This window comes from Mauremys reevesii, linkage group 2 (genome assembly GCF_016161935.1).
Source record: "Mauremys reevesii isolate NIE-2019 linkage group 2, ASM1616193v1, whole genome shotgun sequence".
In the NCBI taxonomy this organism is placed as follows: Eukaryota; Metazoa; Chordata; order Testudines; family Geoemydidae; genus Mauremys; species Mauremys reevesii.
The window spans coordinates 198,103,557-198,131,488 of record NC_052624.1 but is presented as its reverse complement, the minus strand read 5'-3'; the positions used below and the strand labels follow the sequence as shown (position 1 = coordinate 198,131,488).

The following is a 27,932-nucleotide window of genomic DNA, read 5'->3' as shown; positions in this document are numbered from 1 at the left end:
CTTCAGTTCAGTAGAGAATTAATAACTAAATTCTCTGAACTGCTTTTTTTTTGGAAGGCTTATATATCTTGTCCAAATTTGGGTGCATTTTTCACAGGGACTTCACAAAAGACACATCCCAGACTCAAAGGCCATCTCACTCTGCCAAATTTCATGTGTCTGCCACAAAGAATGGGAGGATGGTAGGCATTTTTCCCCCCAAAAAAGAATCAGGAGACATTTTTCACATGGGCAAAAACTATGTATTCTTCCCTAGTCTTGAAATCAGAAATGGCTGAACTGTTTTGGCTTAAGTTTTCCGTAAGAATTCAGCCAACGCAGAGACCCAGCATGAAAAATTTCAGCCTAAATAATTAGAGCTTGACAAAGTTCTAAGACCCTATTCTCAGTTGCTTATAATGGGAAGCGTTGAGCAACCTTAATATAGGTGGGACTGGTAATATTTTTTTTACTCTATTGATACAAGAACATAAGCATGTATAGGTCAAAGCTATTGGTCTATATTAAGTTAATGGTCTTAATGCAGTTCTAGTGACCAGGTTTCCACCTCACCCAAAAAACTCAACACAAGCAGCACTTATATCAGTAATACAGCTACAAAATCATGTTAGGGATGAACAAACTTATGTTGCAATTATGTCTGAAAGCTCTATTGAAACTGCTCAAATCTCAGGGTTGGACATTGTCTAATGATGAGCCATACATTTAATTTTTAATCCCAATTAATTGATTTGTTATGGATGTATGCAAAACAGCATCTGAAACTGTAATGTTTTTAACCTTCCGTTAATTTAATACACAACTTTTGGACTAAGTCTTTCTAGCTCATTTTTCAGCTAGAAGCAAAATTTTTAAGACCCAGACAAGTTTCTGAACAAACAGACAATTAAAAAGGGCCCAGGGTCTCAGAGAAATGCTGACAAAAATTGAGAGAGGGAGGAAACATTGCCAATGATGCAGTCACAATTTATATGCACATTAGAACAGAATTAAGAGAGTTTATTTAGTACCAATTTATGCAAACACAGCAAAGGTAAAGAGTAACAAGCACAGGGTGGCCTGCAACTTGAGAATAACTGACTGATTTATTTAAATAAATAAATAAAGATAACTTTGTGGCTATCATTTAAAGAGAAACACCTGAAGTTATTAGTAGGATATTGAACAGATGACTAACGTAAGGTATATCAAACTTTTGGCCTACCAACCTTGACAGCGTCTTTTTAACAACTGACGCTGCAACAACAGAGCAAGGCCAAAGACTTACTCTAGCTGGACCCACGCCGACAAACATCTCTAAGAACTCAGAGCCATTGACTGTAATGAAAGGAACATTAGCTTCCCCTGCTGTAGCTTTAGCTAGAAGTGTTTTCCCAGTGCCTGGAGGACCCGTCAGAATGGCCCCCTGCAAAAAGGAGCATAATTAGCTTTTTTCAAAGAAAGTATATTTGTTATAACATTTCTATCAGAACATCTTCTCTAGTTAATGTTATGATAATTAATCAGTCCAATCCAAGATGTCTAGAATGGGATGAAGAATTAAGTTTAGGAGGCCGTACACCTGATTCCGATCTCACAAACTCACTGGAATTATACTGGTGTTAAACCAGTATATGAGAGATTAAAACAAATGACAATATGATGCCTGATTTTGAAAACAGATTTAGTGCAAGTAGTAATTTCAAAGCATTTTGGCCAAAATTTTGAAAAATATTAACTTAAATATGCCAGGAGTAAGATTGGGTCTGAGTGAAAAAATAGGCAGCTTTACAACAATGGATTATATACTATAGTCCGTAAATTCTCTCTTGTTCTCTAGTTTTGGCCAACATGTAATTAGAGTATGCCTCTCAGGACAGGGACAGCCTTGTAGCAATGCAAACTGTTGGCTCTTAATACTGGCTTTTCTTCAGATTCTTTGTCAGAAGACAAGATTTGGATAGCACCATCTACTTTAAAGGTTACTACTCTGATTCAAAGTACCTAGAGAATAGCTTTGTAGTTGAAATAATTTTAAATGAGGAGAGGAAAAAAATTCACAAAGTGCTGTTTAAAATAAGTGTTACATCTCCCTCATCTTCTTAGCTATTGTGCCCTTACCTTAGGGATTTTTGCTCCTAGATCCTGATATTGCTTTGGGTTTTTCAGAAAGTTAACAAACTCCATTATTTCTAATTTGGCCTCTTCACAGCCAGCTACATCTTTGAACTTTACATCTATTTCATCCTTTAGGACCTTGGCTGTAGTTTCACCTACGCTGAAGAGTCCACCCATTCCTCGCCCTGTTCGACCCATGCCAGCGGGCCCTCGTCTTAATGTGTACAATAAGAAGCCAACTATAAGGACCGTGGGCAGCATGCTCAGAAGAAATGAGCTGAGGAAAGAGAGGAAAAAATAATCACACATTAGTAAAGAGTCACTACTGTATATTACAATGCATACAAAAGTTAATTTCCATTATAGATCTTGGAAGTTATTCAGAGTTTATGTTCTAGTAATCGGTAGACTTTAGGTTCAGTATTCAATATCAGCAATGGATGACCTGGATAACTATAGACTGGTTAGCCTGACATTAATCCAAGGCCAGTAAATGGCAAACCTGATATGGGATTCAATACATAAAAAATAAAGGGTGGGGTTATTGTTAATGCCAGACAGCATGGTTTTATGGAAAATAGGTCTTGCTGGACAAACCAGATTTCATTCTTTGATGAAATTGCAAGGTTAGTTGATAAAGGTAATAACAGTGTAGACATCATATATATTTGGATTTCTGTAAGGTGTTGGGGGAGGGATAGCTCAGTGGTTTGAGCATTGGCTTGCTAAACCCAGGGTTGTGAGTTCAGTCCTTGAGGGATCTGGGGCAAAAATCTGTCTTGAGATTGGTCCTGCTTTGAGCAGGGGGTTGGACAAGATGACCTTCTGAGGTCCCTTCCAACCCTGATATCTGTGAAGTTAAAGGCAGTGCATACAATGCATAACAGGGTTAAGGGGAAATATGGGAACAGATACTAAACTAGAGAAACCATAAACAGATTCTACAGAGCCTCCTTTTTTGTGATCATGATCACAAAGAATCAACATTTAAAGATGTGGACTGAAAAGCATTTGAATTAAAACCATTAAAAAAATAAATCAGACAACTGTCAAACAGCATTTAAACAGTGAAATACGCCTATGCATCTGATTAGTGACAAGTGATAGAACTGGAAACTGAAGTCATCTACTTATCCTTGTAACAAGCACAATGGGAAATGACAGTATGCCTCAATATTTTATCAGAAGACCTAGAAGAGAGAAGCAGCTTAGTGTCCATGCCCATTAAAACTTTCTCTGCTAATGAGGCTGTCAGTTATGATCAACAGTCCTAAGACAACAGGTCCCAACCTTTATGCTGGAATTCCTCTTGCAGGCATCATTTTCCCTTTAGCTCCCCCTCCCCTGCTCATTTTCTCTAACGCTGCTTTTTGCTCTTGCTGTTATTTCACACTGTCTACTCCTTCTTTCTTCCTTCCTCATTCAGTTCCAGTATAGCCCTTTCCCATACCCATGCTCCCCATAGTCTGACACACCCCTTACACCATCATTGTTCATTCTGTCCCAGCACAGCTCTTTGCAAGTACCTCTGGTACTTAGGATACTATGGAAATGGGGATGTCTAACAATCTTTAATGCATTTATCTTTACAATATCCCTGGGAAGTACTATTATTTCCATTTCACTGATGAGGACTGAAGCACAGACATATAAAGCCTTGTGTCTTAACTACTAAGAAAAGTGTATTTTTACCTCAGGGTAACTAATACGTGTGAGCAATCCCCACTGAAAACACAGTGAAGACAACGCACTGAGTTTTACTGTGAGATTAATTAGGCGAGGTCAACCTCAGGCAGGGGTATACTGCTGACCTTGTGGCAAAATAAAAAAAGTGCCTTGTCCTCACTGAATTTTTACCTGAGAATAGCTCATGCACTAGTTACCCCAAGGTAAAAAAAAAAAAGTGCCATTTTAGCAATGAAGACAAGGGTTAAATGACTTGGCTCAAAGTCTCACAGGCAGCCTGTGGAGAATCAGCAAATTGAACCCAGGGCTCTGGAGTCCAGGCTAAACAGTGGACCATCTTTCCTGTTGCCATAGAGAAAACAAGGAACAACACAGTGTATCACTAACTAGTACAGAGGGAGAAAAAATATGCATACCCAGACAGTGACACCAGTGACAAACAGACATTGAAAGAACATGCATATATGGAGAGGCAGCAGCCAAGTGCCTGGCAGCAGTGAGCCATCTGCTACCTACAGCTTCTCAAGAGGCCAGAACCGGTTTTTCTCCTCAAGGAGTCAAGAAGTACCAATACCCCAGGAGATGCAATTCCTCACAGGCCAAACTAATTTTACATAGCTCAACAGCAATCATTCTTCCTATAACTGCTCACCTGGACCAGAATGAAACCAAATTTCTGAAGTAAAAATCCCTATCTACCCATATACCTGAGCCATTCAGAGCCCAGGACACACACCCTTAACAAGGGGGGCAGTTGTGATCTGTGCTAAAGACAGTTCAGAAAAATTAAGCCAGAGAAGATAAATGCAAAGAATGTAATTTCTGTTTTGGAGCCACTACTCTTTATTTGGGTAACACAGGTGCTGCAAATATAAATTAAGTTTGCCTATTTAAGGGGATAAGCGGGGTCAGCTGCGGATGCACAGAAACAGATACATATTATATAATGAGAAGCTAAGCTTGGGAAAGCTTATATGAGATGAAGATTTTGAATAAAGTTAAGTAATTAATTGTCATATGTACAGCACATTGAACACAACCAAAGGTCAAAGCAGAGTGAGTGTTTCATAATACTGCCATCTAGTGTGCCATGATATGCATACAGGACAACCCCATTATTCCACTGGGAAAGAAAAGATTTATCAACATATCTAGTTAAACAGCTTCTTACCCATCACTTTCTGCTGAGTAGACTACAGGTAATCTGTTCTCTCCTTCTATTCCAAATTCTAGCTGTGCAGTTTCCAGATTCCGCTCAAAAGTGTCCACACTACCAATATTAAACCAGACATATTGCTATAAAAGAACAAAATTATAATCATCACAAGATGAGTAATTTGTTTCAGCCTCATCACAATCCATCTAAAGATAAAAAACAGACACAAAAATCAATGGCCTAAAGGACTGATTCACTGTTTCAAAACTGAAATATTTACTTTAGTTTACAAAACTATAATTTATATTTACTGCAGAATAGAATGAGTTTAGATTTAGTTGGTACATTTATGGAAACTCATATCACCCAAATTGTTACTGGAGGACCATTACTTAGGTTTGACTTCGGTCATTAGCCTAATTTTGGCAATTAATTTGGCAACTGATCTTTGATTATCAGCAGGTAAGTATGCCCAGTGGTTTGTGATGGGATGTTAGATAGGATGGGATCTGAGTTATTACAGAGAATTCTTTCCTGGGTGCTGGCTGGTGAGTCTTGCCCATATGCTCAGGGTTTAACTGATCGCCATATTTGGGGTCAGGAAGGAATTTTCCTCCGGGGCAGATTGGCAGAGGCCCTGGAGGTTTTTCGCCTTCCTCTGCAGCATGGGGCACGGGTCACTTGCTGGAGGATTCTCTGCAGCTTGAGGTCTTCAAACCACAATTTGAGGACTTCAATAACTCAGACATAGCTTAGGGATTTGTTACAGAAGTGGATGGGTGAGATTCTGTGGCCTGCATTGTGCTGGAGGTCAGACTAGATGATCATAATGGTCCCTTCTGACCTTAAAGTCTATGAGAAGTCATATATGCCAGGATTTTCATGCACTTTAAATGGTCTTAAATTCTGACTTTTTACTTTTTAAAAAGAGGGTGAATTCAATGAGCCCAATAGGACAGACTTTAAAATCTTCAAAAGGGAAATCTAGGGCTGCCTATGAGGCAGAGGGAGAGCAAGACCCCAGCAAATATACAATGGCCACTTGGTCATATGCAATGGCCACAATTTCTCCTGAAGAGAAAGGAGGCTCCTCACTCTCAGGTTTGAAGAGACAAGTTACAAAATTTGGCTTGCTATGGCACCTCAAAAATCAATTGTGATTCATTTTTAATCACAATTCTTAACAGTTAGTGTGCACCATTCTTGTTAAAAACACCACACTCAGCTTTGAAACAATGCTGAGACTAGAGTTTTTATTTTAAGAAACATGTTTCTATGATTTTTCTTTCACCATGATTAGCCCTGAAAAACTGCTATTGCATAGAATTGTAACCCTAACCATTAACCGGTTGAGAAATCACGGCCAATCATGGTTTATAGGTTAAAGAGTAAGTGTACAAACAAATCTGAGCAGTAAATCACATTAGCTTCACTGATGAAATAACTGTTGCATATTTCATTTTACCCTGGCGGGACTTCCAGACATTGGTTCAGCAAAAGCTGATAGTCTGGAAAAGAAGCTCCTTGGGTACAGTCTAAAAATAGAAGTGACAACCATATAATGTCTTAAAAATATGGAATGATGTTTTAGGGATATGGCCAGTGCTAATGTCATCCAGCTTGCTTAACATTGAGCATGTCTGAAATGATCAGTGCTGTCGTCCAAACCCAAACATTTCAATAGTTATCAACATTCCCTCTAAGTTTTCTTTCCGCTGCCTGGGCCACAAACTCCTCTGAGCACTAGATTTTAGTCTTTGGTCAAACTCCCCCCCGCCCTTTTATCGGGGTGTTGGGGTGGCTACTTTGTATGGGAATGGAGTGTCAGGGTGGAGGGAGCAGAGGAATGGGGAATGTGTGGGTGGGTGTTGCACATGAGGAGCAGATTGAAATGGGGCTGTGGGGGAGGTCAGGGATAGGAAGAGGAGTCAAGGTGGGTGCTCCATATTGGGAGTGGGGGACAGTCGGAGTGTCAGGGATAAGAGGAAGAGATGACTGGGTGCTCTGCATTGGGACTGAGGTAGGCAGCCGAATCTCAGTCGTGGTGGAGGTGGAAACAGCCCGGTCAGTCCCAGGCTGGAAAGGGGTCTCAGCAGTTTGCATCTCTCTCACAAAGGTAGCTGTTCTTGGCCCTCACCCAATCACCCCATATCCTACTTGCTCCCTCACTGATTCCAGTCACCGCTACAGCCACTAGAGCCCCTCCCACTCTCGCCTCTGCCCCCATGAACCCCAAAGCCCCACCTGGTCTCAGTCATTAGTTCAGCCCGTGCAGCACCCGCCCCAGAGAAATAGGAAGTTGTGAGTGGCACAGTTTGTGACATGAGTGGTAAATGGAAAATTGTTGCGCCACCGCCACAAGTGTGTGTAGTTTACAGGGAATACTGATAGTTATTAGCACTAACTTTTTTTTTTTTTTTTAAATAATTTAGGGCTTGTCTTTGGGTACTTTACTCTTTGGAGCACTTTAGCCAGGACTTACACTCTCATACTCACCAGGTTACAGGGAAATGGTTCCCAGGAGAACCAGGAAGTGTTTTACCAAGCTAAGAACTGTTTCTTAAGACAATGAAAGAGTCAAAATCCAGATCATCTCTTCAGTTTTCACTTAGCTAGTGAAAATTGGAAAATCATCAAGATAAAATTTTTTTTGGTGGGGCAATCGAGTTTATAGATAAATGTATGTACTACTAAAGGATTTTCAATACTAGATGGTGCAGCATGTTGTGGACTATTTACAGTAGGAAAGTACTAGCTGCTGAAACACAGATTTCTGAAGGCTCCGCATGTGGACTAAGTCAGTGGGCATGGAAAGGAAAGAACAACTACAAAACAATTTTTAAATTAGTTTTGTAATGTGCCTTGGTTTTAGCTATCTATAGGGGTAGAGCATGGATAAACAGAGGCAAAGGACCAGGAGAGACAAAAAAATAAAATAGTCAGAACATTAAAGGTAATCCTATGGAAGTTAAAATAGGGGAGAATGGCAACAGATAGACCAAGTTTTCTGCAGCAACAATTTTGTATTTGAAGTGAAGAGTTCTGCTGCCTTCTGTAATACATTTATCCATATTCAAAACTAAAATTTACCCCCTCCATAGGAGACTTTCCTGGGGTAAAGACCACTCTAACAAAGCGCTTGTTCACTACTTCTAGTCTGTCCACCTGCAAGAGAAAGGAATCAACATTTTTAGAATGCACTACAGATAATTTTACATTTTACAGAAACATTTGAAAATGTAACCCAGATTCACTGCTGGTGTAACAATGTGCAATTCCAGATCTTCCTTTTAATGTATAGAAGCAGCAAAGTTAAGATTGAGATTTTATAGTTGAGAAGCTACAGTTAAGGCTGAGATGGCCATTCTATCAAAAATAACTTTCAGTCACTTAGGCCATGTCTATACCACATCCTTTATGGCAGCACAGCTGTGCCAATGCAGCTGTGCCGATGTAGCATCTTCACCAGAGGTGCTCTAAGCCAACACGAGAGAGCTATCCCACCAACATAGCACTGTCTACATTGCCACTTAGGTCAGTAACTTACGTTGCCCAGGGGTGTGGATTATTCAAAACCCCTGAACGATGTAAGTTATACCGAACTAATTTGTAGTGTAGACATAGCCTTAAATGTCAACATTTTGCAATTTTTCAAACATTTTCATTCCAAAATCTGAATTATTTGAGTTAAAAATCTATTGAGCTGCTTCTGATTTATGCAAGTGAAAGAAGCGTCACATTTACGAAGTTGTGCGCCGCCATACCTCTAATTCATAACTCAAACAGCTTTGTTTGAAAGCCTCAAATTGGACATATTCCCAATCCTTTTGAGGAATGTATGGTGTCAAGTTTGACTTCATTATGTTAAAATAGGAAAACACTTCTCTTCATGAAACACAACACTGAGTGCACCATTCTAGCGGGCAACCGATTTGCATTTAGTTGGGAATACACATATCTAATTGCATTTACTTCAGTGACTGGACATGCAAATAAACAGCGAGAGCCCAATTTTCAAATATAATCATCTAAACAGGGTGCCCAAATCTCATATTTTGACAGTCAGCTACATAAGTCTCAATAAATGATCAACAGCAAAAACTACTGTATTAGAAAGGAGGACTGGATGACCTAATAGGATTTTTTAATCACAGATGATGTCTAGATGAAATTATATAAGGTAGGTGCAAAACTGGTCAAAAGACTGTATTCAATGAGTAGTCATCAACAGTTCACAGTCAAGCTGGAGATAAGGGAGGGGGGCACACACCTTGTGGGATCCCCTAGGGGTCTGTCCTGGGTCTGGTACTATTCTGTAATTTCATTAATTACTTGGACAGCAGAATGGAGAGTGTGTGTGAATAAAAATCTGAGGATCACATCAAGGTGAGAGGCGTCACAACCACTTTGGAGGACAGGATTGGAATTCAAAATGACCTTGACAAATCAGAGAACTGGTCTGAAACCAACAAGATGAAATTCAATAAAGACAATGGCAAAGTACTACACTTAGGAAGGGGGGAAAAAATCAAAATGCACAACTACAAAATGGGTAATAACTGGTTAGGCAGCACAACTGCTGAAAAGGATCTGGGGGTTACAGTGGATCACAAATTGAATATCAGTCAACAGAGTGATGCAGTTGCAAAAAAGGCTAATACCATTCTGGGGTGTATTAACAGGAGTGTTGCATGTAAGATACAGGAGACAATTGTCCAACTTTACTCAGCACTGGTGAGGCCTCAGCCAGAATATTGTGTCCAGTTCTGGGTGACACTTTAAGAAAGATATGGACAAACTGAAGAGAATCCAGAGTTGAGCAACAAAAATGACAAAAGGTTTTAAAAAAACCAAAAACCACCAACATACCTATGAGAAAAAGTTGAAAAACTGGTCATATTTAGTCTTGAGAACAGAAGACTAACGGGGCACCGGATAACAGTCTTCAAAATATGTTAAGGACTGTTCTAAAAAGGATGGTGATTGATTATTCTCCATGTCCACTGAAGAAAGGACAAGAAGTAATCTGCAGCAAGGGAGATTTAGGTTAGATATTAAGAAAACCTATCTTAAAGGATAAACACTGGAATAGGGCTTCCAAGAAAGGTTGTGGAATCCCCATCATTGGAGGTTAAGAACAGGTTAGAGAAACCCCTTTCAGGGATGGTGTAGGTGGACTTCATCCTGCCTCATAAAAGGGGCTGGACTTGATGACCTCTTGAGGTCCCTTCCAGCCCTACACTTCTATGAGATGTCAATATGAGTATGCACATAGAAGATTAAGACATCCTATTGGAGCACCTTAGTTTGAAAATTAGGCTCAAAACATGATCCAGTGTTCAGCTGTTCACATGCAAGAACACAAAAATAAGTACGTCATTGCATAATTACCGAAACAATTGCTTGTGTGTCAAACATGCACACACTTGTGGGAACTCACAAAATAATCAGGTAGGTTTCTCCTCCCACACTCTCAAAATGAAATTAAATCCGAAAAACCACAAAGCACATCAGTACAACAGTAAAGTTGAAAGTTTCAAACAAACAAGTTTGGAAGCCCAAAAATTAAGTTACAACAATCTTAATTCTGCCACATTACAGAGAACATATCAAGTCACCTATTTAAATTAGAATTTAAAATAATACCTGGCCTTGAATCCCAATATGTGCTTTTCCAATCATTTCCCTTAAAACAGTGGTTCTCAAAGCTGGTCCGCCGCTTGTACAGAGAAAGCCCCTGGCGGGTCGGACCAGTGTCTGCAGGTTCGGTCGAACGCGGCTTCCACTGGCCACGGTTTGCCGTAACAGGCCAATGGGAGCTGCGGGAAGGGCAGCCAGCACATCCCTCGGCCTACGCCGCTTCCTGCAGCCCCCATTGGCCTGGAGCGGTGAACCAGTTTCCCTGCATTTTATACCTTCAGCGAACAGTTGTCTCTGTTCACTCAGGGCTGGTCTACACTACCGTGGAACATGGAAAATTGTTGCGCCACCGCCACCATGGTAAATTGATCTAAACGTTATGGTACTTCATGGTTAAGTCGACACAGCTAGATCCAGTTACCGCATTGTCTACACTGCGCTGTGTTGATGGGAAACGCTCTCCCACTGACTTCCCTTATGCTTCTCAGGGAGGTGGAGTACACAGATTGATGGGAGAATCCTCTCCCATCTAGTGAGTCTTCACCAGACCCGCTAAATTGACACGGCTGCATTGCACTGCTGATTTAGCCAGTAGTTTAGACATGGCCTCAGCCACCAGACAGGAGTGTGGGAGCTGTCCCTCGGCAAGAACTGTTCAGCAGCAGAGTGGCCTTCCCTACAGCTGGGGTCATATCCTCCTCCTTGAAGTCCTGCCCAGGGGTCTCTGCTCATCAGGCCAGGATTTCAGCCTCCCCCATACTTTATGTGGGTGTCTCAGTCATGCAGGGAGCCTCCTGCAGCACCACTGTCAGCACTGTCCTAACTCCAACCCTAGTCGTCTTGTAACTGCAAGTGTTAAAATCTTAAAAATAGAAAGATACCAATTGTCAAACTTACAAAATAAGAGTCAAATTCTGCCAAGCCTATTTATTAGTTACCTTTGTTAGTATGTTTCAAAGTATTTTTGTGCAGCAGTCAGGCTAATGCTGTTGCCCAATCTAGCCATCTCTCATTTTATGATTCCCCATACCTACTACTCACCATTCCTTTAGAAAGATAATTATTCACAAAATCTTTCCAAGTGATTTCTCTGCCAGAGTTCCTGAAGAAAAAGTAATATGTAACACTAGCCCAGAAAATGGAACTGCTCATGAAGTAAAACCGGAACTCTTTGTCATCCCATGGAAAGTCACCCTAGGACACAGAAAGAAGAAAAAAACAAAAAGAATTTTTTTTTGTCTCTCTAGAGCAGGGAGTGCAAGATTAAAGAACAGATATCACATGTGCATTTTCTGTTTGTTCCCAGGATTAAACAAGGAGTGCATCAAGCTAAACTGAATTAAGTTTGTCAAAATATTGTACTTTTTATATTCAAAAGACAAGGCTATGTCATTTCCCCAGCAATGCCTTTTATCAGAGGATCTTAAAAAGTAATTTATAAACAGTAAGAGGACACAGTAAATTTGAAAGCTAACCAATTAAAGAGTTTTCAGATATTTACTCCTGTCCCAAGTCCTCCTGACAACTTTTGTGGTTTTACAATCACTCCCCGCACCCCACCCGTTTTTTTTTTTAAACCTTTCTCCTTCCATCACTGCTGTGTACAAGACCCACACAAACAAAAGGGGAAACTGATTGACCTATACAGGAGAAAGAAACTGTGATTATACAAAAAGTGCTGTTAGAATAAAGAAACTGAAAAGAAAAATATTGTTTCTACCCTTAATTATTGCAATCCTTGGTGTTACATTTAATGGTGTCAAAAAATCCCAGAAAAGCTGTATTCATGGCAACTGTATTTCTATGGCCAAAATGACTCGTGTTGCCTACATTCATTAAATGTACCAAACTTTATGAAAACTATCATCAGTTTGGTCTATTGGATCCATGTAGTGCCTTAAAAAAAAAAACAAAAAAAAAAACACACCGGCTCCCCTGACAATAAGAAGTTTTTAAAGCCAATGATATACCCTCAAAGCTTCATTATAAATACACTAAGCACTTCTTCCGAAGAGTCAAAATCATATTCTTTCATTGGTTCACCACATAGTGTTTACACAAGGTAAGCCAATACTACAAAACAATGTATTTTAGAGTGAAGACCTTCTGTAATCTGGCCCACCATCCAGTGTCTTCTTTCTTGCCACCTCTTTTTCCACCTCCTCCTCCTCCTCCACTGTTGCTCCCAGGAGGTCGCTGGGCATTAGTCTGCTTTGCTTCTACCAAAAAAAAGACACATTAACAACATTTTCAAGTCCTACAGAAATCTCAGACTAACACAGGGATTTTCTGTTTAGAATATAAATAAAAAAAGCTTCTCTCAAGAACAAAACTAACCTGAAATGCACAATAGTTTACAAACGCAAAGCATCTCAGAAATCAATTACAAAATATCATCTATTGAAGAATCACATTTTTCTCTTTTTGTTCCCCCCACCCCCCAAACAAGAGTCACGTAATCCACTTCTTAATCAACAGATGGCCACATCACATGACCATGATCAAAGCAGAGCCCCGCTATTTGTATTCCATAACTCTTGAGAGGTTCTAAGACTTTAATACGCAATTCCCTAGATTTGGTCCCTCCAGAACATGGAGGTGTATTGGTTGGGCAATGTGGGGAAGATCATACCATCTCTGTCCCCATTTTGCAAAAAAATTGAGAACTTTTCCTGGGCTGTCAATCTGGTACCCATTACCAGCATTAAGCATCATATGACTAAAACCTGGATATCTAGGCCTAATAGATCACTGTTTACTTCTTTCAATGTTCAGGAAGTGTTTAAAATAGAATCTGGAGTCTGGTTTGACATCCTAGTTGTAAGACAATGGAAAAAAATATGGGGATAGGAGTTCATGATCTCTGCACTGTGCCTTTGTGACTGCTCGTTACCTTCCTCACAACAGGCTCTGATTACTGCCTATTTTCCTGTAATCAGACCCTTAATACATCACTATGACAACCAAAGGGTCGCTATGGCCAATGATTTCCCCATCTCCTGGCCTACACATACACCTGAGCAAAGGACTCTATGGGACTGACACTGCCAGCCTCTCTTTCAAGCAATAGCCTATACACAACTAGTGCCTGGGGCCCCACCCTCTGAACAGTGATTCTGTGGTTGCCTCCTGCACAAGGAACAGATGTTTTAACTTGCTCTGGGAAAGGTTCACAGATCTACATATATACATCACATGATTATGTCCATTAAAAGAGCACTGAACATGTATCCTAGAATACCAGGCTGGGAGGGGCATAAGAGGAAGCAAAAAGTGACTTCAAAGCCTATATGCCATATGAAACTGAAAAGGTTTTAATGTAGTCTGCAGTTTCAGAGCCAACATGGAGCACGGTTTCTGCAAACATCTAATATGAATATATCAGTGACACAGTAACAGCATTAATAAGTATCCTAAAGCAAAGCCTGAATTGGGAACAGCCTATTAGTACCTTTTGTTTCTCCAGCTGATCCTTTGGATTCATTAGTTTTCTTTCCATTAGGAAAATACTTTTCAAATCCTATTAAGAGAACACAATAAAAGTGCCTGATATACTTCTAGCCATTAGTACTTTTATGAAGATTAATGGGGGTACTCAAATATAATGAGCATAAATATTATGCACTTATCACCCTGCATCATATAAGTCATTAGCGTCATCTCAGTGGTGGCTCTTTCCACAAGAATTCATTATAATGTTCAGCAGAAAATATTTAGACTGAAGATATTTACTTGTAAAAGAAAAATAAGTCGTTTTTATGCTCTTATTAAATTAACATTGAGGCAAAGTCTAATTACCCTACAAGTAAAGGAAAGAAAGGGTGTTTAATAAGATACTGGAAAAAAAAAGAGACCTAGAAAAAGTGCCAGTCAAGAATCTTGCCTTTTAACTACCAACCCTTTTTTCAATACTAACCCTCCAAATGGGGGTTGGGGAGGATTGAAGCTTCTAGTGAAAAAGCTAGCCAAAGATTCACCAACAGCATGAACATGTCCCTCTTCCTATCTATCAAGCACCACACACGTCATATTTAAATAATTGCACTATCAATGTCTAAAATAGATTATATATACACCATGTATCTGATAGATCTTTGTGTATAAAGATCCCAACTCGTGCAGGTAGAAAAATAAGCATTTATAGCACTATTTTATTAACAGCTCAGCAGAGCTTTCTACTCCATACACAAAGTTATAAATCAGGGATACGCAAATTTTGCTTAACTGAGCGATGCACTGGCAACTTGTCAGGAACCTGAACATAGGCGCTGACTTACATGGGGCTCTGGGGCTTTAGCCCCAGGAATAAATCCCAAGCAGGGGCTCTGCCCACCTCATTTTTTTTTTTCTCCTGCTTGGAGCGCACGCCACAGGCCAGCCCCTTCCCCCCCCCTCCCGCCCCCCCCGCCCCCCCCAGAGAGCAGCCAAGCGCACGTCTGTGTGTGTCAGCAGCTCAGCAGCAGCTGCTGCTGCTCCGAGGAGGGGCGAGGAGGAGGGGTGGCGCCGTGCTGCTCTCTCCCCCCCCCCCCCCACCCTGGACGGCATGCATCTCTCTCTCTCTTGCTTTGCTTGCCTGCTGCCTGCTGCCTGCTGCTGCTTGCTGGTTGCTGGAGCGGGGGGGGGGAGGGACTGGGGACTGTGCCATGTTGCTCCCCCCCCCCCTGAGAGATGCAAGAGGGGCAAGAGCCAGACTGGAGACACAGGAGACTCCCTCCTGAACCCTGGGCTGTCTGAGTGTTTGACCCTGAGATATGATCCCCCCCCCCCCCACTCCCCCACTGCCCAGAAGGGGGGAAGGGCAGGCCCCCCACCCCCCCCCCACCCCCACCCATGTGAGGGCTGCAGGCTGGCAGGGCTGTCAGCTGGGGCAGGAGGCATATGTGAAGGCAGTGCCCCTCCCTCCCCCTCCCCCACACCACAGGGGGGGGGGGGGGGGATGGGGAGACTGGCTGGGGCTGAGGGGGGGGGGGGGAATTTTTTGACACCCCCCCTGCTGCCCCCCCCAACACCCCCCACCCCCACCCCCCCCCCCCCCCCCCATGCTGGGCAAGGGCATCCCATCCCCCAGGTGAGGGGAGGGCAGCAGCATGGGCCACCTGTGATGCCCCCCCCCCCCCCAGTACCCATCACAGGGGGGGTGTGTGAGGAGGAGTGGAGGGGAGGGGGGGGGGAGGATGAGGTGCAGAGTGTGTGTGTGCTGTGTGTGGGGGTGGGGGCAGGGGGGGGGGGGAGGGGAGGGAGCCTCCCTGCCTGGCTGCTGCTGGGGTGGTGGGTGGGGGGAGGCCCTCTCTCTGGCTGTGCCCACCCCAGCCCCTCAGCACTCCTCCCCCCTCACTGCCCCCCCTGCACCCCCCCCCCACCCACACCCCTGCACCCACCCACCAACCCCCCCTCCCCCCCCCCCCCCCCCAGCCCCACCCCCCAGAACCAACACAACATTCAAAACATGTAATCATTGTATTGGTCAGTTATTTTATTATTTTTATTTTTATTAATTACACCCTTTATAGTATGGTCTCTGTATATAATCTGTGTGGTGTGTGTTTGTGTTCTCTGTCTTCTGTCTGTTTCCTTTCTCTTAAGGAATGCATTGGTTGGGTGTGGATGGGGTGTTAGGGGGAGGTGATTGCTGTCTGCAAGGAGGGCCAGTGATGCTCCTGTCACTGGCCTGTCCTGTGCCTGGGCCACTGCCTGGGCTGCCACCTGAAGTGTGCAGGAACAAAAGAGAGGGAAGAGAGAGAAGAAGAGGAGGAGAGAAGAAGGAAAAGAGGAGAGAGAGCAGTGCCTGTGCAGACTTCTTCCAGCCTGTGCAAGGGGGAAGGGGGGAAGGGGATGCTTGGGAACAAATCCATATACAAACAACAAGGACTCTGGGGCCTCCTCTCTCTGCCTCCTGTCTCCAGGGCAGACTTGGGCCTTCTCCTAAGCTTCCTTTCTTGGCACTTTCTGCATTCAGCATCACAGCACACTGCTGACACTGTAGCACTCAGGCACCCAGCAGGCCCCAGTGCAGGGCTCCACCCCTCCCTCAGCAGACCAGATGAGAGTCAGCCAGAAGTAGAGAAAGACAGAGACAGACAGACAGAGTAAGACAGACAGGGAACAGAGAGCAAACAACAGAAAACAGGACCCAAACAGAGAGGGGGTCAGTCAGGTCCATCTTGGGGGGGGGGCCTCTTCACCCCCCCAGCCTCCTCCTCTTTCTCCAGCCAGCTCCCCTTCACTCCTCTTCTTGACTCCTTTCTCACTGAGCCCTCTTTCTGCACACTTTGAGGGCACTGTTTGCTTGTCCTGCAGCACACTCACCACACCACAGACCCACACATTACACACAGAACAAAAACAAAACACACAATTCCCACTTTGTAAATTCAGGTGCAACAAAATTACCGTATATTAGGTTATAATAGGCAAGGTGTTTTTCTTTTTTTTTGTTTTTTTTGTGATTTTAATCATTGTAGCTTCATTTTATATCAGCTTTGGGAGGTGAGAGCTGGGGAGGAGGGAGGGGGGAGAGGGGAGAGGGGAGACCCCAAAAATTAAACCACCATTTGAACCTGAAGATCAGTTTAAATTCTGTAAGATGGAGCAAACTGCAGTTACTCATCTTTAACAGGAGGTGCAGTCTGCTGACCCCAGTATTGCTCCATCTTGCTATCTGTGGCCATTTAATGCTGGAACCTGTTGTCTCTCAGAACAATAGGGCCAAATGAAACATGAGAGTGGTCCTCATTATTTCACTCACCACTGCTAAGTTATAATTACCTTTAGGAGGTTGGGAGAAGACTCTTCTGTAAGCAGCAATTACGCTTGCCAAGACAGTACTTTTGTTAGTAGTCACTCTAGTGGTAACATGTTCATGGAGCTGAAAGATGAAGTGCAAACACTATTAGGTAACAAGAAAGTGTTACAGATGTCTTAAATCAATCAATCTCTTGAAAGATCTTTAGATGACACCAGTCATCAGATATTACACAGTATGTCAGAAGATTCTTTTTTCCACCCTAATATAGCAAGAATTACAGTGGATATGAGCAGAGAAAGAAAAAAAATTAGGAGGAGAAAGGTGGAAATTAATCATCATATGGAATAGGCAAGTCTTTGTTACCTTTGTTGTACAAATCTAAGATTTTGTCAGCAATAGTGCAGATTGGGCAACAAGATGAAATGCACAAAACATTTCTTATAAATAATTACATATGGTACACAGTGCAGATATTTAGCTTTACATTTATTTTCCTGTACAATCTCAGACATAGGATAATTTAGAGTATATTACTAAATGTATTTTTCACATCAGCTAATAGGTACTTGAAGTGTGGCACTGAGCCTGGTTGGTCAAGTGAGATCCTCACAGGTATGGCATGAGTTTCTATGAAAAAAAAAATCCAGATTCTTTCTGTATAGGAAGGATCTGCTCAGAGGTCCAAGACAGAGGGGAATATTAGACAGTGCTTACACAGAGCTGAAAAGCCCATCTGAGAGAAAGAGAATCTTAAAGTAGATCTAAAGCTTTTATATACATTAGGATCTATTTACAGCAGACTCACAACAAGTTCATATTATGCTAATTGAAGTACCTTCCTGGTTTGCAGGGTTCTAGATTTTAGAGTTTGGTGGAAAGGATAAATTTTAAACAGTTTTAACTGTTAAGATAAAATAAATTAAGTTAAATGACAAGTTAAAACAATGTTACTTGAATAATGGTCCTTAAAACTTAGTGTAGCATAATCTTACGGTAAGGTGGAGTTCCCTTTTTCTTCCAAAGAGAGACTATAAATTCTGAATATGATCCAAATTTACCTACTTCCTGGAGTTTACTTAAATTTTATGGTTTTTAGTTATTTAAGCTAAGCTTTCCTCCTAAGAATGGCTGCTCAAAGGCTTCCCCGAGGAGACAATTATGCCCTAAATTCCCTCTAAGCTACATGGCCGCACAGCAGGCTATCAAGGGCCACATAGGGGTGCAGCCACAGGGGCTTGGAGAGGAGAGAGGTAGGGGGTGGGCGGGCAAATTGAGGTAGGGAGTGGGCAGGGCTCCCATGGCAGGGAGAGGTGCCTCTCCCCCAACCCCAGCCTCGGAGCTGCTGCAGCGAGAGGGCTGGGGGGGTGTCCTCTCTCCCACCGCAGCCCTGGGGCAGACTGCATTCCAAACCCCTCATCCCTGGCCCCACCCCAGAGCCCACACCCCCAGACAGAGCCCTCCTACCCACACCCCAAACCCCTCATCCCTGATCAGGATGGGTAAAAATGATTTTTTTTAAAAATTGGATTTGTGATCAAATGCTTTTTGAGGGAAAAACCCTATCTAAAGACAGTTTTAATTAAGATACATTATAACTCAAAGATATCTCATCATGAAATAGGGATTATAAATTCTAATTCTATAGTATGAGACAATATATTTATGTAATGATGTTCAAGAAAAATTTTGTAAATGAGTTCCAATAGTTCATGGATTAGGGACCCAATCTTATGGGGTTCCAGGAGTTTCTGTATAGATTATTTAGGTTGATCTTTCTATCTATTCAATGGGACTCAGTGCTCAGTCTAGATAGAAGATATCATCATAGATGCTTTGTTTTGCAGTTCTCAAACTGTGGATTTGTGTCTACAGAGATAACATTTTTGCTATTAACAGGCATGTTTTTAAATAAATACACACACACACACAGAGGTGAGAAATAACAGACCTCAACCCTATTGTACCTCTGCAAATTTGTGTACACAGAGTCAATCCCTTACCTCTCTCTAAAAGTGCAGTTTCGAATAGTTCAATGAATAGAAGATTGCTGGGAGCAGAACAGATCTGGACAAGGAGAAGAATTCTGGAGATTAATGTGAGAAGGGAGGGACAGGCAACAGAAACAAAAGTGAAATTGTTTGAGCAGCATATTCCAGAAGTCTTGAGGCCTTTCCGAATGTAGCCTTCATTAAAATCTACCATACCATTCCCTCACTAGAAGGGAAAACTTATAATAGCAGCAGGCTGTAAAAGAGACTCAGTTTGGGAATATTTGAATGAAGTTCCTCTACCTGTGGGTAAGACAGCGCAACAAAGAAATGCAAGGCCTGGTTGCCCGAATGAAACAACATCATGAGGGGGAGGGATAGCTCAGTGGTTTGAGCACTGGCCTGCTAAACCCAGAGTTGTGAGTTCAATCCTTGAGGGGGCCATTTAGGGACCTGGGGCAAAAATCTGTCTGGGGAGTGATCCTGCTTTGAGCAGGTGGTTAGACTAGATGACCTCCTGAGGTCCCTTCCAACTCTGATAGTCTATGATTCTAAGTGTGGTGACCAGCCCTTTGTGCAGAAAGAAGTGGTTCGGGACTATTTAGAAAAGCAGGATGAGCACAAAGCCATGGGGCCGGATACACTGCATCCGAGGGTGCTAAAGGAGTTGGCAGATGTGATTGCAGAGCCATTGGCCATTATCTTTGAAAACTCATGGCGATCGTGGAAGGTCCCAGATGACTGGAAAAAGGCTAACATAGTGCCAATCTTTAAAAAAAAAAGGGAGGAGGAGGATGCAGGGAACTACAAGCCAGCTGCCTCGCCTCAGTCCTTGGAAAAATCATGGAGCAGGTCCTCAAAGAATTAATTCTGAAGCACTTAGAGGAGGGGAAAGTGATCAGGAACAGTCAGCATGGATTCACCAATGGCAAGTCATGCCTGACTCACCTAATTGCCTTACATGATAAGGCAACTGGGTCTGTAGATGAGGGGAAAGTAGTGGATGTGTTATTCCTTGACTTTAGCAAAGCTTTTGATATGGTCTCCCACAGTATTCTTGCCGGCAAGTTAAAGTAGTATGGGCTGGATGAATTGGCTACAAGGTGGACAGAAAGCTGGCTAGATCATCAGGCTCAATGGGTAGTGATCAATAGCTCCATGCCTAGTTGGCAGCCAGTTTCAAGCAGAGTGCCCCAAGGGTCGGTCCTGGGGCTAGTTTTGTTCAATATCTTCATTAATGATCTGGAGGATGGTGTGGACTGCACTCTCAGCAAGTTTGCAGATGACACTGAACTGGGAGGAGTGGTAGATACGCTGGAGGGTAGGGTCAGGATACAGAGGGACCTAGACAACGTGGGCACCATGGCACCCACTGGGGCATTTATGTGCACCTGCCTAGTGCCCAGCAGGGGAGGAGAAGCCATGACCCCATGCCTGCCGGGGACAGAGAACTCCGGGGCTGCTTGGGGCGGTAAAAACCGGGAGCCGGCCCTGGCCAGAGCCCAGCCGCTGGAGAGCCAGAGCATCGTCCCCTGTAGCTGAGCCCGGGCAGTGAGAGGAGCTCCCGGAGTGTGTGAGGAGCTGGGGAGGGAGGGAAGCGGGAGCCGGGAGGGGTCCTGCTACCACCATTGCTCCTTCGCCGAACCCCTTCCTCTTGTTCTCTCCCTTCACCCGCACCTCTCCCCTTGTACCCTCCCCCAGCCCTCTCTTCCTGCAACCCTCCTGATACCCCATCTCCTCTTCCACGAGTACATCACACCCTGCTTCTCTGCCAGTGTAGAGCCCCCAAGCACCTCCACACCCACTCCTCTGCCTGAACCCTCTTTACTACTGTATTTTTCCGTGTATAAGACGCCCCCCACTTTTCTAACCCCAAATTCAGGTTTTTTGTTTTGTTTTTTTTCCCCCCGCCTGCTTTGCCACTCTGGCCATGCCCCAGGTTTTTTTTTGTTTTGTTTTGTTTTCTTTCCCTGCTTAGCCCCTCCGGCGACGCTGCAGGTCCCTCCCCCCCGCTGCTCCGGCTGCGCCGCAGGTTTTTTTGTTTGATTGGTTTTTTTCCCTCCTGCTTTGACGTTCCGACCATGCCACAAGTTTTTTTGTTTTGTTTTCTTTGCCCTCCAGCCGCGCTGCAGCTGTCCCCCCCCTGACTTTGCCGCTCAGGCCCAGGAAGAGGACGCGGAGGTAGGGGTAGAGGGGACGAGGAGGGCCATGCACCCCAGCTGGTCTCCGGCGGCGGCCCTGCCCGGCTCCTGCCACGTCCCTCCCCGGCTGCCCGACTCCTGCCGCCCGTCCGGCTCCCCGCGTCCCCAGCCACCCGCTCCCCAGCTGCGCAACTCCTGCCCCGCGTCCCCGGCCGCCCGGCTCCCCGCGTCCCCGGCCGCCCGGCTCCCCGGCCCCGCTTCTCCGGCCCCGCTTCCCTGGCCGCCCGGCTCTGGGTCCCCGTCCCCGCTTCCCTGGCCGCCCGGTCCCGGGTCCCCGTCCACCCGTCCCGTCCGCCCGGTCCGCTCCCGGGCGCCGCCCCCCCGCCACCCAGCCCCCCGCCCCTGCTGGCCCCCTCAGCCCCCCCCCGGCCCCACCAGCCCAGATGCCGGCTCCCGCCCTCCTCCCGCCCGTGGCCCGGCCCGCGGGCCGCCGCGCCCCGCATCCTCCACATCCTCCCTCTCGGCCCTCCTGCGGCTCCAGCGCCCCCAGCCGGATGCGCCAGAGCGTGCCCAGCAGCAGCAGGCAGGCAGCGAGGGGGGGGCAGGGAGAGAGAGGAGGGAGAGGGGGGGGGGGGGGGGGGGGGGGGGGGGGGGGGGGGGGGGGGGGGGCTTACTACCTTTATAAGATAAACCTCAATTTTTTTTTTTAGGAAAGTAGTTTTAAGTAAAAATAAAATATACGGTAAAATAAAATCTCCCTTCCCCCTTTGTTTTTTGGTAGGGTTAGGTTTGCCCCTTCCATGCATTTGGGTGCATGTGGGGGGGGGGGGTGGGGGGGGGGGGGGGGGGGGGGGGGGGGGGGGTTTTGGCATTTTTTTTTTTTGGGGGCATCAAAAAAAAAACTTATAAAAAATAAATGTAAAATGAAACCTACATCTATCTCTGAGTCTCTGAGTTGTAAGATTAGGTTATAACAACCAACAAGAATGCACTTTTATGCAGAAAACCATGATTAAATCGAGTCTTCCTGACTTGTGATTTAAATCAAACCTACTAGTCCCTGGTCCCACCCCAGAGCCCACATCCCCAGCCAGAGCCCTCACCCACTGCACCTCAACCCTCTGCCACAGCTCTGAGCCCCATCCCACATGCCGAACGCCTCAGCCCTAGCCCCACCCCCCACCACATCACCTCCAGATTGGCACACATAAAATTCATTCCGCACATGGATGTAAAAAATTAGAGGGAACATTGCCTTGCCACTACTTCCCTCTATCTCAAAGGGACATTCAACCCTTTCATGCTCCTAGAGGGAACGGCTAGACGTGAATTAACCTGACATTGGGTGACTCAGCAGAAATAACTCTGCATCAGGTCTAGCATCTGACATCACTGTGAACCAGAACATGGGCTTTGCATATCTATGCAAGGTCCTATTATCTTCACTCTAAGTTTTCCTTCATAAGTGCAGCAATGTTATCAACATTTAGCAATTATGTTATTCTCAAAATATACTGGCTGTAAAACAGACTTTGTATCCTAAAGGTGAATCTAATATCAAAATGGAAGGAAGAAATTGATACGCTGCTTCACAGAATTCTATCACGCCACCATAAATTGCATTTTTAATATTGTCTTTTGAAAGCTGTTGCCAATCTTGTGATTTTTGTTAAGAGTTTTAATTAAAGACTTTTTTTAACTAAGTTTTGGAATTAAGGGGAATTCATGTGAATGAGTGAATGCTCCTATCTCCTTGTTATTCACTTCTGATAGAGAGACAGGCAGGTGAAGGATTCTCAGTCTGCTGATGCCCTCCTTTCCATCTTTATTTTGTGTTGTCATACTTAGGGCCCTATGAAATCCGTTTTATTATTATGAATTTTCAGATTTATTGTTTTCTGATTTAGTTTTTTTCCGTTTAAAAAAGAATTCCATCTCCTCCAGCCCTGGGGCCGCAGTGAGGATACGTCTTTATTCTTTTGTATAGCGTTGGATTTTATTTTAGCGCTGGATTCCATGTTATTATTTTGCTTCCGTGATTCCGTCCATGTTCTGGTTAACACAGATTTTATAAGGCTCTACATACTGCCCTCAGAATAAACCTTGGTACTAAATATCCAAGAAAACCTTTCACTGAGAAAATAAAGCATGCCAGGGTAAAACAGGTACTTTGTTGAGTAACTTATGTCTTAGGAGCCATCAACCAGCAGGGACAAGTACAAATGTGCACCTGCAAGGAGCTCTAGGAAAAGAAGTAAATCCGTATGGCTAACGAAGGGTTTAATGACAATAATCTACATGCATCTCAGAGGGTACGTCTTCACTACCGGCCGTATCGGCGGGTAGCAATCGAGTTCTCGGGGATCGATATATCGCGTCTCATTTAGACGCAATATATCGATCCCCGAACGCGCTCCTGTTGACTCCGGAACTCCACCAACGCGAACGGCGGTAGTGGAGTCGACAGGGGGAGTCGCGGACATCGATCTCGCGCCGTGAGGATGGTAGGTAACTCGATCTAAGATACTTCGACTTCAGCTACGCTATTCACATAGCTGAAGTTGCGTATTTTAGATCGATCCCCACCCCCCGTGTAGACCAGCCCAGAGACAAGTGGTAAAAGAAGCAGCAGTGAAACTCAGAAGAAAACTATGTCTGAGAATTTTGCCTCACCTTCTCTTCTATATTACCTGTCTTCCTGCAACACCAAAAATTAATAAAAGGTCTGTTGGGGAGAATATTTACTTTAGTCATGATCCAAATTCAGAGCAACTGAACAAAAAGCAAGAATATTCAGCAGCTTTTGCTCCATCTAATCAGGGAAAACAATCGTGTTCATACAATTTAAGACTGGTTATGGATGAACCAGGTTATAACCAGCATGAATAGGGCTAAACTGTATTATGACTTGGTTGATCAGGAATATGCTATAGCATGGGGACAGACCAGAACAGAAGAGCTAGTACACTGTTGGATTTATCTCTGCAGATTACAAACTGTGCGGCTAAAATGTCTCTAATAGTGCCTCAGGTAAGATGCACAAAAGGAACAGTTACAAAATACATTTTATAAAGAAGAAAGTAAGTTACTTTTATGCTAAATACATTGAATCCCTAGACTAAGTCTTGATTAACTAAACCCATGTTTACATTGACTACAGACCTATGCCGAAGTTAATTAATTTTAAAAAATGCCTACAGTTTCTTTCTCTCTCACCTGCGTAATTTCAACAGTTGTTAGAATTCCTGTGTGAATTTATCTGCTTAATCTAAAAGCCAAGGCTACTCTATCAAGGAATATTACAGCCAAGATGTTACACATTCAAGCTAATAACTATAATGTCACAGAAATCCAGTTTTTGCACAGCATGCTGCTGTTCTTAGGTCAGCTGGAGCTGGGAATGCCAGAGTGACCTAAAATGATATGATACTTTCAGGGCATTTTAAAGGGGGAAAAGAAGAAAGAGTAAATGAAGCACACTTGGCCTAAATGTTTAGACAGCATGATGGCAATTTCATGAACCACACAGGGGAACCCTGCCCAGCCTATCAATCCTGGGGATAAAACAGTTGCAATGACAAAGGAATTAGAAATAAATAAAAACAGGCAAGTAAATATTCTTCATTGCTGCAAGGAACCTTCATCTTAGGGAAAGAGAATGATACCTAATGAGCATTTTGTAACAAAGTTGATAAAACTCACAAATATAAAATAGTCCACAATGGAGAGGCAAAGAGAGCATACAGGTCAGGTTTACACCTGAGTTACATTAAGGGTGTGATGCAGCTCTACTCACTATTTAACAGTGTCAGACAAATACAAGATCCATAGCACTGAATAAATGCTGCCTTATGCTCAGTGTCCTTCAGAATCTTGTGCTGCAAAACAGAATAGCAGCATGGCTGGGTATTTAAAAAAAAAATCAGAACTTTTCACTTTACAAAAAAGAAAAGATGACAAGTCACTAAATCCTCGTAACTCTAATCCACAGAAAGTTACCAAGAACACAAAAGAAGCACAGAAAATCCCCAATATTTTCAATTACATCAACAGAAAATTCACCTTTCCCCAAAATCAAGACGTTATCAATAAACAAAACACACTAGTACTAGTTATTTACTGCATGGCAAAAGTTTCAATAACATTGTTTTAAAAATGTCCGAAACTGGTGGTTCCCAACCAGTAGTACATGCACCCCTGGGGGTACACAGAGGTCTTCCAGGGGATACATCAACTCATCTAGATACTTGTCTAGTTTTACGACACACTACATAAAAAGCACCAGCAAAGTCAGCACAAACTAAAATTTCATACGACTTGTTTATACTGCTCTGTATGCCATACACTAAAATGGAAATACAATATTTATATTCCAATTGATTTCTTTTATAATTATATGGTAAAAATTAGAAGGTAAGCAATTTTTCAGTAATAGTGTGCTGTGAAACTTCTGTATTTTTAGGTCTGATTTTTTAAGTAGTTTTTAAGTGAAGTGAAACTTGGGGGTATGCAAGACAAATCAGACTCGTGAAAGGGGTACAGTAGTCTGGAAAGGTTGAAAGCCACTGTCTTAAACTGAACAACGTAAATTGGACCCAGCTGACATCCTTTTAATTATCTGACAACCATCAGCTACTTCATAAGAAAAAAAAGTAGAAGGTTTCTAATAAAGACTAATCCTTTGAAAATGCAGTATAACTAACTTACATAAAGGAAGGCACAGCAGACCAAAGTAACTTACATAAAGGAAGGCACAGCGGACCAAAGTAACTTACATAAAGGCAGGCACAGCGGATCATTACATATGGTTATCTCCACAGTTTACTTCAGTTTCTTGTAATATCTTAACTAGAGTATCTTCAGTGGAGAGCATAATTTACACTTCTAATGTTCATCATCATGTATATTCTACCTCTCTAATATAAGAATTCTTAAAAGGAAAACATACTACTTTGAATAAGAATAGACCCATTTATAATACTAAGTGTTCAACTTTCTTAAAGATCAGTGGCATTGCCTACAAGAAGCCATTAAGAAAGATGTCCTGATAAAGTTAAGGCCTCACTAAAATCTGCACAAAGAAACTAAGAATTAAAACAAACTATGTCTAGAGATGGAGGTATATACTCTGGCTTTGAGACCTCATGCTGAAGTATCCCAAGCATTTCATTTACCTTTGCAGCAACAATGTGAACTATTCTCCCGTCACATAGGAAACTGAGGTACAGACACATTAAGGTCTTGACTTGCGAAAAATCACATAGGCTAGTGGTTCTCAACCAGGAGTACACATACCCCTGGGGGTACACAGAGGTCTTCCAGGGGATACATCAACTCATCTAGATATTTTCTTAGTTTTACAATAGGCTACATAAGAAGCACTGGTGAAGTCAGTACAAACTAAAATGTCATAGACATGGACTTGCTAATACTACTCTATATGCTATACACTAAAATGTAAGTACAATATTTATATTCCAATTGATTTATTTTATAATTACATGGTAAAAATGAGAAAGTCAGCAATTTTTCAGTAACAGTGGGCTGTGACACCTTTGTATTGGAGCATAAGCTTTCATGGGTGAATACCCACTTCGTCAAAGCTAGTCTATAAGGTGCCACAGGACTCTTTGTCGCTTTTTACAGATCCAGACTAACAGGGCTACCCCTCTGATACAAACTAAGACATAAAAATCCAAAGTAAGTGAGGTGAAACCTGGGGTTATGCAAGCTACATCAGACTCCTGACGCCCCGACTAGCCAGCCCGGGGAGCGCCCAGCGCCCTCCTGGCCTTGACCTCCCCCCGCCTCGCTGGGCCTGTAACACCGATGCCCTGGAGACCGGCCTCCAGCTCCCGCTTGGCAGGGACACGTCGAGGGGCCGGGGCACCCTGTGGGCGCGATTTCAAAGCGAGCCGGGGGGTGCAGCCGGGGCCTGGGGCCGGGCCAGACGCCCGCGCGTTTCTGGCCGGGGGCGCTAGGGCCTACGCGGCGGGCCCCGGGGGACCTAGGTCTCCTCAGAGCAGCCCCCTGCGGAGCCGGGGGCGCGGGCTAAGCGCTGGCCGCGGGGGGCGCGCCCGGGCACGATGGTCACCGGGAGAGCCAGGGCGGGTCACTCCGGCCCCACTCGCAGGCTCGGGAGCGATCGTCCCCCGCGGACACTGACAGCGGCCGCCCTGGCGCCTCCCGCACCGCCGTGTCACTCACCTGCGCCGGCCCGGAGGGGCCCCGGCCCGAGAGCAGCTGCTGCAGCGTCAGGACCCTGGGCAGGCCCCGGCGCCGGCAGCAGCCCCGCGACAGCAGCAGGTAGCGGTGCGCCATGGCCAAACGGCCGCCGCGAGACTCCGCTCTCCGGCCACAGACCCCGCCCCCGCCGCGGCGCGCGCATCACGTAACGTCGGGATGGGAAGGGGTCACGTGGCCGCAGGAGACTCCAGGCGCTGGAATGACGTATTTAAAAGCGGGGCGGGCTTTTCTTT

General features: G+C 44.1%; 1 protein-coding gene across 2 annotated transcripts in view; it reads right to left on the bottom strand.

The window, feature by feature from the left end:
- AFG3L2 (AFG3 like matrix AAA peptidase subunit 2) overlaps positions 1-27,855 on the bottom strand; it is a 48,490-nt gene extending 20,635 nt beyond the window's left edge. The window contains exons 1-9 of one of the 2 annotated variants that reach the window (XM_039521725.1): positions 27,661-27,855; positions 17,345-17,444; positions 14,031-14,099; positions 12,683-12,798; positions 11,621-11,773; positions 8,030-8,104; positions 4,955-5,079; positions 2,101-2,374; positions 1,268-1,405 (exon numbers count right to left, since the gene is read on the bottom strand). In XM_039521725.1, the coding sequence (XP_039377659.1) occupies positions 1,268-1,405; positions 2,101-2,374; positions 4,955-5,079; positions 8,030-8,104; positions 11,621-11,773; positions 12,683-12,798; positions 14,031-14,099; positions 17,345-17,444; positions 27,661-27,774 (1,164 nt within the window). In that variant the 5' untranslated portion in view covers positions 27,775-27,855. The remainder of the gene's footprint in view (positions 1-1,267; positions 1,406-2,100; positions 2,375-4,954; positions 5,080-8,029; positions 8,105-11,620; positions 11,774-12,682; positions 12,799-14,030; positions 14,100-17,344; positions 17,445-27,660) is intronic. The other variant, XM_039521724.1, reaches the window with a different exon arrangement.
- Positions 27,856-27,932: the final 77 nt, after the last annotated feature.